Source organism: Sinocyclocheilus anshuiensis, unplaced genomic scaffold (assembly GCF_001515605.1).
Source record: "Sinocyclocheilus anshuiensis isolate Anshui unplaced genomic scaffold, SAMN03320099.WGS_v1.1 scaffold1453, whole genome shotgun sequence".
In the NCBI taxonomy this organism is placed as follows: Eukaryota; Metazoa; Chordata; class Actinopteri; order Cypriniformes; family Cyprinidae; genus Sinocyclocheilus; species Sinocyclocheilus anshuiensis.
In genome coordinates, this window is record NW_015549558.1 from 771,546 (window position 1) to 783,343 (window position 11,798).

The following is an 11,798-nucleotide window of genomic DNA, read 5'->3' on the forward strand; positions in this document are numbered from 1 at the left end:
TTGAATGTTACTTTGAATCCTTAGTTATTTTTTGGCACTGATATGGTCTGTGCTGAGACTGAAAATTACTGTAAATGTTTAATTAAATTAAATAATTTAATTAAAATGCATTCATTTGAAATTTTAAGAAAGTTTAAATTAATAAATTGTTTTAATACAAACATAGATGTGTGTTCGGTTTTTTTAATAATAAATATTCAAATGTAGAAAAAAAATACATTTTATCTAAAAATATGTTTAGAAATTAACCATGTCACGAGGATACCAAATGCAGTCCCAATCTAAATGTAAAAAATTCAGACAATTAATGCTTAATCAGGTTAGTTTTATTCAGACATATTAGACAGGCTGTGCTCATTTCTTAAGACTTTCTTAAGCGTATTATTATTTTAAGAAAGTAGTATTATATCATTGACTGTCTGTTAAATTTAAAGACATGAACACTATACTTAAAGGTAAAGTGTAAAAATTTTGCACCACTACTGGCTGCAAATAGTAATTAAAAAATACTGCCAAAATTCCACAGGATATCTTTGCAGGAGTGGAACAGTGACAACACGAGGTTAATTCTTAGGCCAGTCACAGCACAAGCAGTCAGGATTGTAGACAGTGTTTGTAGGGCAGCTCTTTACAAAGGTCCTGCCATTAGAACACTGAATGAAGGTCGTCAGGTCATGTGTGTTTACATATAACCCGTCTGGTTTGCCTAGACAGAACTCTGACGGAGCTGTCGGGACAACATGAGGTCTTGTGGATTGAAATACGGCAGTGGATGCTGTTGTTGTGGTCTTACCAGGCTCATGTGTTGTATTTGGAGAGAGAGGTTGAATATCTGGAGGAGAAAATTTGAATTTGATATTTTATCTTAGTTTTCCAGTTATAGATCTAGTTTATTACACTGCTCTCTGGAATACCTGATTCTGATTGGTCAGTCATGGCATCCAGCTGTCTGATATTTCCTAATATTTGGCTTTGTCATAGTAACACTGTGACTGAAATCAGTGATACTGTCATATCTCATACATTAAGCTCTGTCACGTTTCATACAAATGCATCTGGCACCATCTTGCATGCAAGTTATCAATTTTCATGAAAAAGACCTCAAAAGGTCTTCCTTATGAAAATTACTGTAATATTGTTGCAGTGCTCATCTTGTTGCTCGGCCGATCATTTTGTACACTGTAATGGACTATTGTTGTTTTTTTTTAGCAAAAACTTTAAGATAAAGTACAGGTAATGAACCATTATGAACCAATCTCAAGTCAAATCAATATTTCACATACATGTATTAATTTAAGGAGTGTAGTCGTGCAATAAGCGGGATAATGTACACAGTCAGTCAGTCATTATCACAAAATAAATTGCGACAGGGTGACATAGAACTGACTGCAGATTAACTATTCTTTATAATCTTTGTACAGATGTACAAAGTAATTATGAGATAAAAAGTTGAAATGATGAAATACTAAGTCATAATAAGAAAAATTAATGGCATATTAAGTCAGTTACGAGATCAAAAGTCGAATTTATGAGATACTAAGACTTTTTGTCTCTTAATGATGATTTCATAACTTCGACTTTTTGTCTCATGATTATAACATTTTGTATCTCATAATTTCTAATTATTTTATAAATACGTTTTACTAACACACAACTTTTTTTTGTCTTCTGTGGCAAAAATGGGCTTGATTAAGATAAGAGACATACCATTATTAAGAAGTGTACGGAGATGTCCAATGAGAGGGTATGTGCCCTGCCCACAGAACTGTCCTGTAAAATCATCAAGATCCAAAATCTGGCATTCAAAATATAATATAAAATCTAAATACAAATACAATAAATAAATATAATATATTTATATATAATATAAAAATCTGTAAATACTGCAGTACCTTACAGAGCAGAGTGAACCTTTGCTTGTCTTCTGGAGGACTTCCACGAGAACCCGGATACTCCCAGTCCAGATCCAGACCATCAAAGCCATGTTTCCTCAGAAATGTGATGGAGGACTGAATAAACGTCTGCCTGTTTGCTGATGTGGACACCATGATAGTAAACCTGAAGTCATGGCGAGAAGTTTCATGAAAATGAAATAAAGTTATGTTTATCATACATCCCTCAAAATTCAGTGTTTTGAGCAGCATTCTTACTGAGCTGTGCCAAAGTTCCATCCTCCAACAGCCAAGAGAGTTTTCAAGTTGGGATTTCTGTCAAGTCAAATATTTGAATCATTATTTTCTGTATTGCTCTCTGACAAATCATCATTATTCAAAACTACATTACATAATGCATTCTATTTTATCAAATGCATTCACAAACAAAACATCAAGATATATACTTGTCCTTTAGTCCATTGAAAGATTTGTAGAGAGTGTCATCATTCCATTCGTACTTGATCAACTCATTCGCCTGATTAATGACGGAAAAAGCATAAATTAAATGAGTGCACAGATGTGGATCCACATTTTCTGGCAGGTACTTGCCAACGTCAGGTCTGTACTGAGACCAGTTTGTGAAGTAGCATGCGAGTTGGGAGGCCCATCCTGAAATAAATATATAAAATATAAAATAATATAATATATAATTATTCATTATAATAAATATTAATAGTAATGCATAATAATAAAAGCAATTATTATTATTTATCATTCCCACGATCCTAATAAGAAAAACGGTTTGCATAATGAATAAATTATTATTATTAGAATTATTATTATTATTAGGAATGAAACAACAAATTAAAAGAAAAAATTACCAAAGTGACACAATGCCAGGGAAAAGCCTGAAAGAAGGTAAAACCAAATGTTAACATATAAAACACTCTAAGGCCATGAAGCTCTTAAAAATTCATTCTGTAATATCAGCAATCACTTACCAGCTAGAAAAATGAGTTTGGTCATCATAATGTGATGGTGAATCAGTCAAGAAACTCTGTCTGCTACTGCTGTATCAAAGACAGGAGTTATCGTTTATATAACACACAGAACTCACTCCTGCATAATACCAATGATGACTAACCAAAACACACAAGAACTGAATTTCCCTGAAACAGCTGCTCACTGTCATCTGCCCTGGATATTGGCACACATGGTTAGGTAATCAACTGTTGTATTATAACAGTCTTTTGTAATTGTAATAGATTTTTTTTTTATCTTGTTAGCACAGCAGAAAGCAAGAGCACCTGAGTTGAAGCTGTAGAAATAGGATACTGGTGAAACATTTCCCAAGTGCTCCAGTGTGTATTTGTGTTTGAACTTTGGAGAGCCTCAAAGGTTTCTATTTTCAAAGTGTTTTTGTAGCATTGATCAATGTAGCCAATCACAACATTTTCTGTTGATTGTCCTTGAACGCAATTGCCAAGCGTTTAAGTTAGAGTCCACTCACCGCTCAAAACGCCACCGTTTTGTTCAGTGCTGCACGCTCGGTGTAACAAACAAAGTGTAACATGGGGTGAAAAAGAGATTTATGGAGTGAAAACAGTCTCAATACCTTCGACAAATATGCACAAAAGATCCACACACGTGCACACCAATCAGGGCTGTCGCTAGTGGGGTGAAAGGTGGTGACAATTATAGGGGCCCCCACTGCCCACTAAATCCAGTAGTTATGCTATATATATATATATATATATATATATACGCCTATATATGAATCATATTGGTATATATAATACAAAGTCAGCTTGTAAGCCTGAGAGTTTAATGAAAACCTCAAAAACATGCAATTTAGTTAAAAATTCTTTCCAAATATCTCCTCTCTCCCCCCAATAAAAATGTTTTAGTCTGATTATTAATAGGTGTGTTCGACTTGAAGCGGCGCTGCGCAGACCGATCAGTGTATGACATCAAAGTAGCACGAGAGTCAAACACACCTAATCTTTTCAGCTCAGTCAGCTACAAAAAGGAGAGGGACCCAATAAAATTGCAGGTCCCACCCCAGCTAGTAAAAAGAACCAATCAGTGTTGAGGCTGCTCCGAGAACAGTTGAAGTTAGAAGTAACGTTACAGTGGAAGTGAGACTAAATGAAAATGCTAGGGGGAAAAATCTGGGTACTAGTAACGTCATGAAAAGGAGAGGGAGGCCAGAAGAACTGCTTAATTAGTCTATCAAAACGTTCTTTTGCAAGACAGGTTAGTGCACTGTAAGGATGTCATTGTGATTTGTGATGGGATGCCAACTGGCTTTATAATCTCTCTCTCTCTCTCTAATAGCTGCAGTAATAACTGCTCAAGCCTCCATTCCTAGGTCTAAAATGACGTTTTGGAATTAGCAACGGAGGCGTGGGATGAGATGCATGTACAGTATAATCAGGCCAAAAACACACTGACAAAGGAGATCAGAGTGGCTAAGTGAAAAGCTGAAAAAACAGTTTTCAGCCATCAACCCTATCAGTGTGGAAAGGCCGACGTCACCAGTTACAAGACACTGTGGCGAATCAATAACTGTCTGATGACCTGAATGAGTTTTATTGCAGGTTTGCAAAACCCGGTCTCACACCCCAAAACACCCGTTCTGACCTTCTCTCCATACATTCATCAACACCTCCAGCAACCTCCCTCTCCCTCCCTCCTGCACTTACGATCTGTGAAGAGGATGTGTGTCGGGTCCTCCACAAACAGAAGACAAGGAAAACACCAGGCCCAGACGGCATTTCACCAGCCTGTCTGAAATTCTGTGCTGACCAGCTGGCCACTATATTCACAAAGATCTTCACAGATCACTGGAGCTGTGCTTCAAATGCTCCACCATAATCCCCATCCTAAAGAAACCTAAAATCACAGGACTGAATGACTACAGACCTATTGCTTTAACATCTGTGGTCATGAAGTGATTTGAAAGACTAATGTTGACCCACCTGAAGGACATTACCGGACCCTTGCTGGAGCTTGTACATTTTTACTTTTCGGGCAATAAGGTCGTTTGATGATGCTGTCAATATTGTACTGCACTGCATCCTGCAACCTCTGGAAAAACCAGAGACTTATGTGAGGATCCTGTTTGTGGACTTCAGCTCGGCTTTCAACACCATCATCCCTGCTCTCCTCCAGACCAAATTAGCCCAGCTCTCTGTTCCCAGCTCTATCGGTCAGTGGATTACCAGCTTTCTGACAGACAGGCAGCAGCTAGTGAGGCTGGGGAAATTCATATCCAACCCCTGTAACAATCAGCGCCGGTGCCCCCCAGGGATGTGTACTCTCCCCACTGCTCTTCTCCCTCTACACCAACGACTGCACCTCTAAAGACTCTTCTGTAAAGCTCCTGAAGTTTGCGGATGACAGTCAACGGCCTCATCCATGATGGTGACAAGTCTGCATATAAAAGGGAGGTTGAGGAGCTGGCTGTCTGGTGCAGTCATAAACTGGAGCTGAACATGCTCAAAACAGTGGACATGACTTTAGGAGAAACACCCCAGGATTACCCCCACTCACCATCATGAACAGCACTGTGGCAACAGTGGAGTCATTCAGGTTCTTGGGCACTATAATCTCACAGGACCTGAAATAGGAAACTCATATAGACTCAGTTGTGAAAAGGCCCAGCAGAGGTTGTATTTCCTTTGCCAGCTGAGGAAGTCCAACCTGCCACAGGAGCTACTTCTGCAGTTCTACTTTACAGTCATAGAGTCTGTCACCTGCACTTCTGTAACTGTCTGGATCGGCTCGGCTAGTTTTGCATGTCATTTTGTTTTAGTCATAGTCATTAGTCTTGCATGTCATCCTGTTGACGCACAACTTGCAAGTCCTTAGTAACTGATAAAACAGAGATGGTGTGCACAACTAAAATGTACAAGGTAACCTACCACCGTCCATACTGTTGTATTGTTGAGCAGGGTCACAACCAGTGATTTACACACATCTGATATGAGAACCACAATGGACAAAGCAAATGTCAAAGACAGTGTCAGGTTAGAACACTTGTTCTGTATGACCATTTTATCATTATGGCCCAATAAACTGACAGGATGATCACAGCTGTCATAACTTTAATTTTTTCATTTTTATGATTAAAGAACCCCCCTGCAGTTTCTTCTAAAAAGACCTTAAATGTGTATGTAATGGATTACTTTACTTACTTACTCATTCAGCTGAACCGATTCATTCAGTCCAGACTATAGTTCTGATAGCTATTAACTTTTGCTCTTCACACCTTCTTCACTCTAGAGGGGTATTTCACCCAAAAATAAAATTGTGCCATCAGTTACTCACCCTCATGTTGTTGACAGGTCATGGTTATGTGCATCCATTCATGCATCTGCATCATGCTTTTATCCCAAGTGACTTACAGTATACACTACAATAAATAATGTCATATTACATACATACTGTATGTATTTCTATTCAAACCTTATTACCCTGACCTCTAAGTACTGATTTTTGTCACTGCGTCTGCCATGAGTAACGATTAGTCCAGCCAATCACTGTAAGTTTGTTGGCTGAATAACAAAGTAAACGAACACAACCTACAGTATTGCTAAACACAATTACGCTTCAACTGAGCTCCTTCAAAGTCCATAAGAGACTGTACACAGTTAAAGAACACGCTATGTGAATAAATGTGAATAAATCAGACCAAATGGGCATGATGATAATGAATGGATTGTTAATAAGTGATGAATAGTTTTCTAGATTATTATAATTTTCAGGAGCTTCGAGCGTCTTTTTGTATTTTAAAATGTTAATGGGTGCAGAGGACATGACTGAACTAGTTAAGTCTGCTTCAAAACGCCCAGTTAATATTTATGACATTACATTGTCAGACATGCTGCTTTGGTGTTTTGGACTAACTTTCTGAGAAATTCATCTCAAACACCCTGAGCTCTAAATGGAGCTGTTCTAGTTACCTTTATAGTGTGTACATTCATTCAGATTTTAGTGCTGTCGTACATTTTCAAAGCTTGCATTATGGGCCAATAGATTAGTGTTAGACTTAAGTGATTTATTATGACTGATTGTCTAGCTCTCTAAACATTTGCCTCTGGATATCACTTGTATCACAAAGCTGTAGCTCAATACAAAGGTATTGTTATTGGTTGTTTGAATGTTACTTTGAATCCTTAGTTATTTTTTGGCACTGATATTATATGGTCTGTGCTGAGACTGAAAATGACTGTAAATGTTGTAAGAAACTATAGTCTGCCCCGACCCAGATTCCACTCCACAATAGATGTTTGATCATGCTTGTTTCCCAAAATGGCTTAATTATTATAGAGAGGATGAAAGTCAACAGTTATGTTCACTTTCCATGTAAAATAACAAAGGAAAATGAGTGCTTATCAGGTTAGTTTTAATCAGACAGACTGCTTCCTTTTTAAGAATTTCAACAAAATGTAGCATTTTTTTTTAATTAAAGTAGTATTATATTATTAGCTGCATGTTAAATTGAAAAACAGACTCATAGTATCATTCACAATCATTTATATGATATACAGTCGTGGCCAAAAGTTTTGGCAGTGACAAATTGTGTTTTGCAAAGTTTGCTGCTTAAGCTGTTGTGGTGTTCATAATGTTTCTAGATTATTGTGTAGAGTGATCAGATGCATTTTAAATAATTGCTAAAAACTGTGAATGAGTACTAGCCAGGTGAAGTCACTATCATACTAAATAGACTGTAAGAGCAGACTGATTGCTATAAAAGGAGGGAAGAAACGCTTCCAATTATTGTGTTCTTGTTAATAAATTTTGTGTTTTGCAAAGTTTGCTGCTTAAGCTGTTGTGGTGTTCATCCACATTGTTTCTAGATTGTGTAGAGTGATCAGATGCATTTTAAATAATTGCTAAAAGCTTCATTGGCCAAAAAAAAAAAACACTTTCACACAAAAAAAAACAAATTTCACTGTTTTTTGATCCTGACACCAAATGACCAGCTAACATTAATTGACTAACATCAGCAGCACATGTGAAAGTGTGAATGAGTACTAGTCAGGTAAAATCACTATCATACCAATTAGATCGTAAGAGCAGACTGATTGATATAAAAAGGAGGGAAGAAGCGCTTCCAATCGTTGTGTTCTTGTTAGCAATGGCAGCAGCAGGCTGGTATGAGAGCATCTGCACAGACAGTGAGGCCAAGACTTATGGACAACGGCCTGGTGTCAAGAAGGGCAGCAAAGAAGCCACTTCTCTCCAAGAAAAACGTCAAAGACAGACTGAAATTCTGCAGGAAGTACAAGGATTGGACAGCAGAAGACTGGTGCAAAGTTATTTTCTCTGATAAAGATCCCTTCTGACTGTTTGGGACATCTGGAAAATCGATTGTTCGGAGAAGAAAAGGTGAATGCTACCATGAGTCCAGGATTTGGCCCAGAAGCTAATATCCAGCATGCCAGAGCAGATTGCAGAAGTTATGAAGAACAAGGGTCAACTGTAAATATTGACTTCTTATATTTTTTTGCCAATAAAAGCCTTTAAAACTTATGATATGCTTATCATTGTTTTTCAGTATACCATAGAAACATGTGGAAAAATAATCTACAAATACTGAAGCAGCAAATTTTACAAAACACAAAATTTATGTCACTGCCAAAACTTTTGGCCATGACTGTACATGATGTTATATTTCAGAAGCTAAGAATACAGTTGGATATAAGGCCTTCTTACAGTATTGAAGTTGATATTGTCTCCTGTGTCTCCAGAGCCACGGTACAGAGGACTGTTGTGCCCAGTGACACTTTCCCATGAGCCATGGAAGTCATAGGTCATCACATTAATGAAGTCCAAATACCTGCATTACCAGAAGGTAAACGCAAATTCAGAGTCATCAGTTCAGACTCAAGACGTTCAACCAAATAAAATCATTAAATATTAATTCGATTGATATTTTAAGGTATGTCGTCCAAAACATATTCGTATTTCATGATTCAAAGTGAACAAAAACTCTTCAGAAGACATACTTGGCAATTTCTGCAATTTCATAACCAGCATCAATGGTTCCTTTCCCAGCAGCCACTGCAGCAGTGAGCATGAGTCTGGGGCGTCCAGTGGCAGCACTCTCTGCCTCATAAGCTTCCAAGATCTCCTGTTATAGTCACAGGTTTGCAGTGGATTAAAATCTGTTTTTTTTTTAAATAATATATACAATATGATATATAGGAAATATTTATTAAAAAAAAAAAAAAAGAAAAAGAAAACGACATGTTAAAAATCTGGCATTCAAAATATAATATAAAAACAAATAATAAACACACACACATATATACACATATATAAATACTGCACATTTGTAAATACTGCAGTACCTTACAGAGCAGAGTGAACCTTTGCTTGTCTTCTGGAGGACTTCCACGAGAACCCGGATACTCCCAGTCCAGATCCAGACCATCAAAGCCATGTTTCCTCAGAAATGTGATGGAGGACTGAATAAACGTCTGCCTGTTTGCTGATGTGGACACCATGATAGTAAACCTGGGGGGTGTTTCATAAGACGCTAAGAAAAGCGGGGATTAAAGTCCAAAACCTGACTTGAAATAACCTAACAAATCAATCGGGACTAAAGCGGTTTCATAAACGACCATTTAAGTTCACGCAATCTCACGAATTCGATTCAGGTTCAATGAGTCAGGATAATTTGATGTGCACGCTTATTATCATGGATCAAATCGATCCACCATGGCAAACAGTGAATATTTGTGCCGTTTAATGCATTTGAGACATTGTGTTTTCCTCAGTGCATAACTGACACGTCACAGGCAGTGTTGCCAACTAATTTTCAGGGGAAGTTGCTAAAGGAAGGTTGATTTGTTGCTAAAAGTTGCTAAATGATGTTGTGATGTCATTGCACGACGACATAATCACGTAATCACAATGCAAAATTGTTTCACTGCATCAAATCTCAGCAAAAAATATATTTGATATATGTTAATTTAGATTTGTTTGTAAAATAATATGTATAATGCAATATTAAAATATAAACAACTAATTGTAAACACAACATTGAATTATTTAACACTTACACCTTTTTTTATTAGCTAGTAAACTAGTAAAACTGAATATTCTGAACAATTGTAGTTTTAAGCAGTGTAGCCTAAGTTACACTCTAATAAAAGTCTGTAAAAGTAGAGCACAATCTACTATGTTAATATGAAGGAATTTTCTGTAATTATTTTTCACTGGTTTTTTTTAACCTGCATTTGAAATTACACATTGTATTTTGTGTTTTGGGGATACAGGGTTACAACGGATAATGGGAAATGGATAACAGATAATGTCTTGGTCAATTAAAATCTGCTTTGCAACGATTTGTATCGTGAAAAGTGCTATACAAATAAACTTGAATTGAATTACTAGAACCTTTTCCATTTCTCTAGATATTTTTCTTACAGTGTACTAACTGATCAACAATTGCAGGTACAAGGTACTCACAAGGTGTTTCATAAATGAACAATTATTTAAGGGGAACAAATATGAGGCAGGGCAACAACTCACTGCGTGATGGAGCCTATAGAGCACGTAGTTAGAATGTCCCTAAAATTCACAATATGGGGCAAAAATGCCCCTGTTTGAGTTTGTCTCATATTTACATCATATAGTTCAGCAATATCACACAAGCAATAGGCTAAGTGCAATATCACACGAGTGCAAATGTGATACTGATCTTATACAACAGTTCAGTACTCTAGATATTTTTCTTACAGTGTACTAACTGATCAACAATTGCAGGTACAAGGTACTCACAAGGTGTTTCATAAATGAACAATTATTTAAGGGGAAGTCATAGCCTAATGGTTGCGAGTTCGAGTCTCAAGGCCGGCAGGGATTGTAGGTGGGGGGAGTGAATGTACAGCGCTCTCTTCCACCTTCAATACCACAACTGAGGTGCTGGCAGGTACTTGCCAACGTCAGGTCTGTACTGAGACCAGTTTGTGAAGTAGCATGCGAGTTGGGAGGCCCATCCTGAAATAAATAAATAAAATCATAATATAATTAGGGCTGGTAATTTAACGCGTTAATTAGATTAAGGTGAAAAATAACGCGTTAAAATAATAAGGCATTTAACGCACTTGCCCTGCCCCAGGCCAGACCTATGTGGGTCATCTGACATTTCATACAATTGACTGATGACAAATATGAGGCAGGGCAACAACTCACTGCGTGATGGAGCCTATAGAGCACGTAGTTAGAATGTCCCTAAAATTCACAATATGGGGCAAAAATGCCCCTGTTTGAGTTTGTCTCATATTTACATCATATAGTTCAGCAATATCACACAAGCAATAGGCTAAGTGCAATATCACACGAGTGCAAATGTGATACTGATCTTATACAACAGTTCAGTAAGTAAGAAGTTAATATTGTGTTATTTTAGACACAATGTTGTCTGTTTTGCTCAATTTTGCCAATGAAAATATAAAAGGCAAAGCAGAACTGTTCGTCTCCGAGCAACACACAGCGGCATTTCATTTCTTAATGCACGTTTTGAACGAATTGGTGAACCATTTGGCACAGACCGATCGGTGTATGACATCAAAGGCCCGCGAGAGCGATTCAAAAGCATGCAGAGTCGTGTGCTCTCTATAGCTCTTGAGGTACTTTGATGTCACAAACACCGATCGGTCTGATGGTGATGATCCGCTTCAAATCGAACAAGTAATGATTCAATGAACCATTCATAAAGAACCATTTACTTCACTCCTGAATGAATCAGCCATTTGAACGAATCAAATGAATGAATAAATGTGCGTGAGCGAGCGCTGCTGCGCGCTAAATAGATGGAACGTAATAGAATAATTAGCATTTACATTTAGCAGACGCTTTTATCCAAAGCGACTTACAAATGAGGACAATAAAAGCAGTCAAAACTAA

The 11,798-nt window shown here is 37.3% G+C and overlaps 1 protein-coding gene across 1 annotated transcript in view; it reads right to left on the reverse strand.

Annotated features, from left to right (window-relative positions):
- Positions 1–288: 288 nt before the first annotated feature.
- Positions 289–11,798, reverse strand: part of LOC107656993 (acidic mammalian chitinase-like) — a 12,680-nt gene continuing 1,170 nt past the window's right edge. The window contains exons 3-9 of the mRNA XM_016444964.1: positions 9,236–9,401; positions 8,891–9,015; positions 8,598–8,721; positions 5,492–5,496; positions 1,893–2,058; positions 1,708–1,795; positions 289–832 (exon numbers count right to left, since the gene is read on the reverse strand). Of these exons, the coding sequence (XP_016300450.1) occupies positions 564–832; positions 1,708–1,795; positions 1,893–2,058; positions 5,492–5,496; positions 8,598–8,721; positions 8,891–9,015; positions 9,236–9,401 (943 nt within the window). The 3' untranslated portion in view covers positions 289–563. The remainder of the gene's footprint in view (positions 833–1,707; positions 1,796–1,892; positions 2,059–5,491; positions 5,497–8,597; positions 8,722–8,890; positions 9,016–9,235; positions 9,402–11,798) is intronic.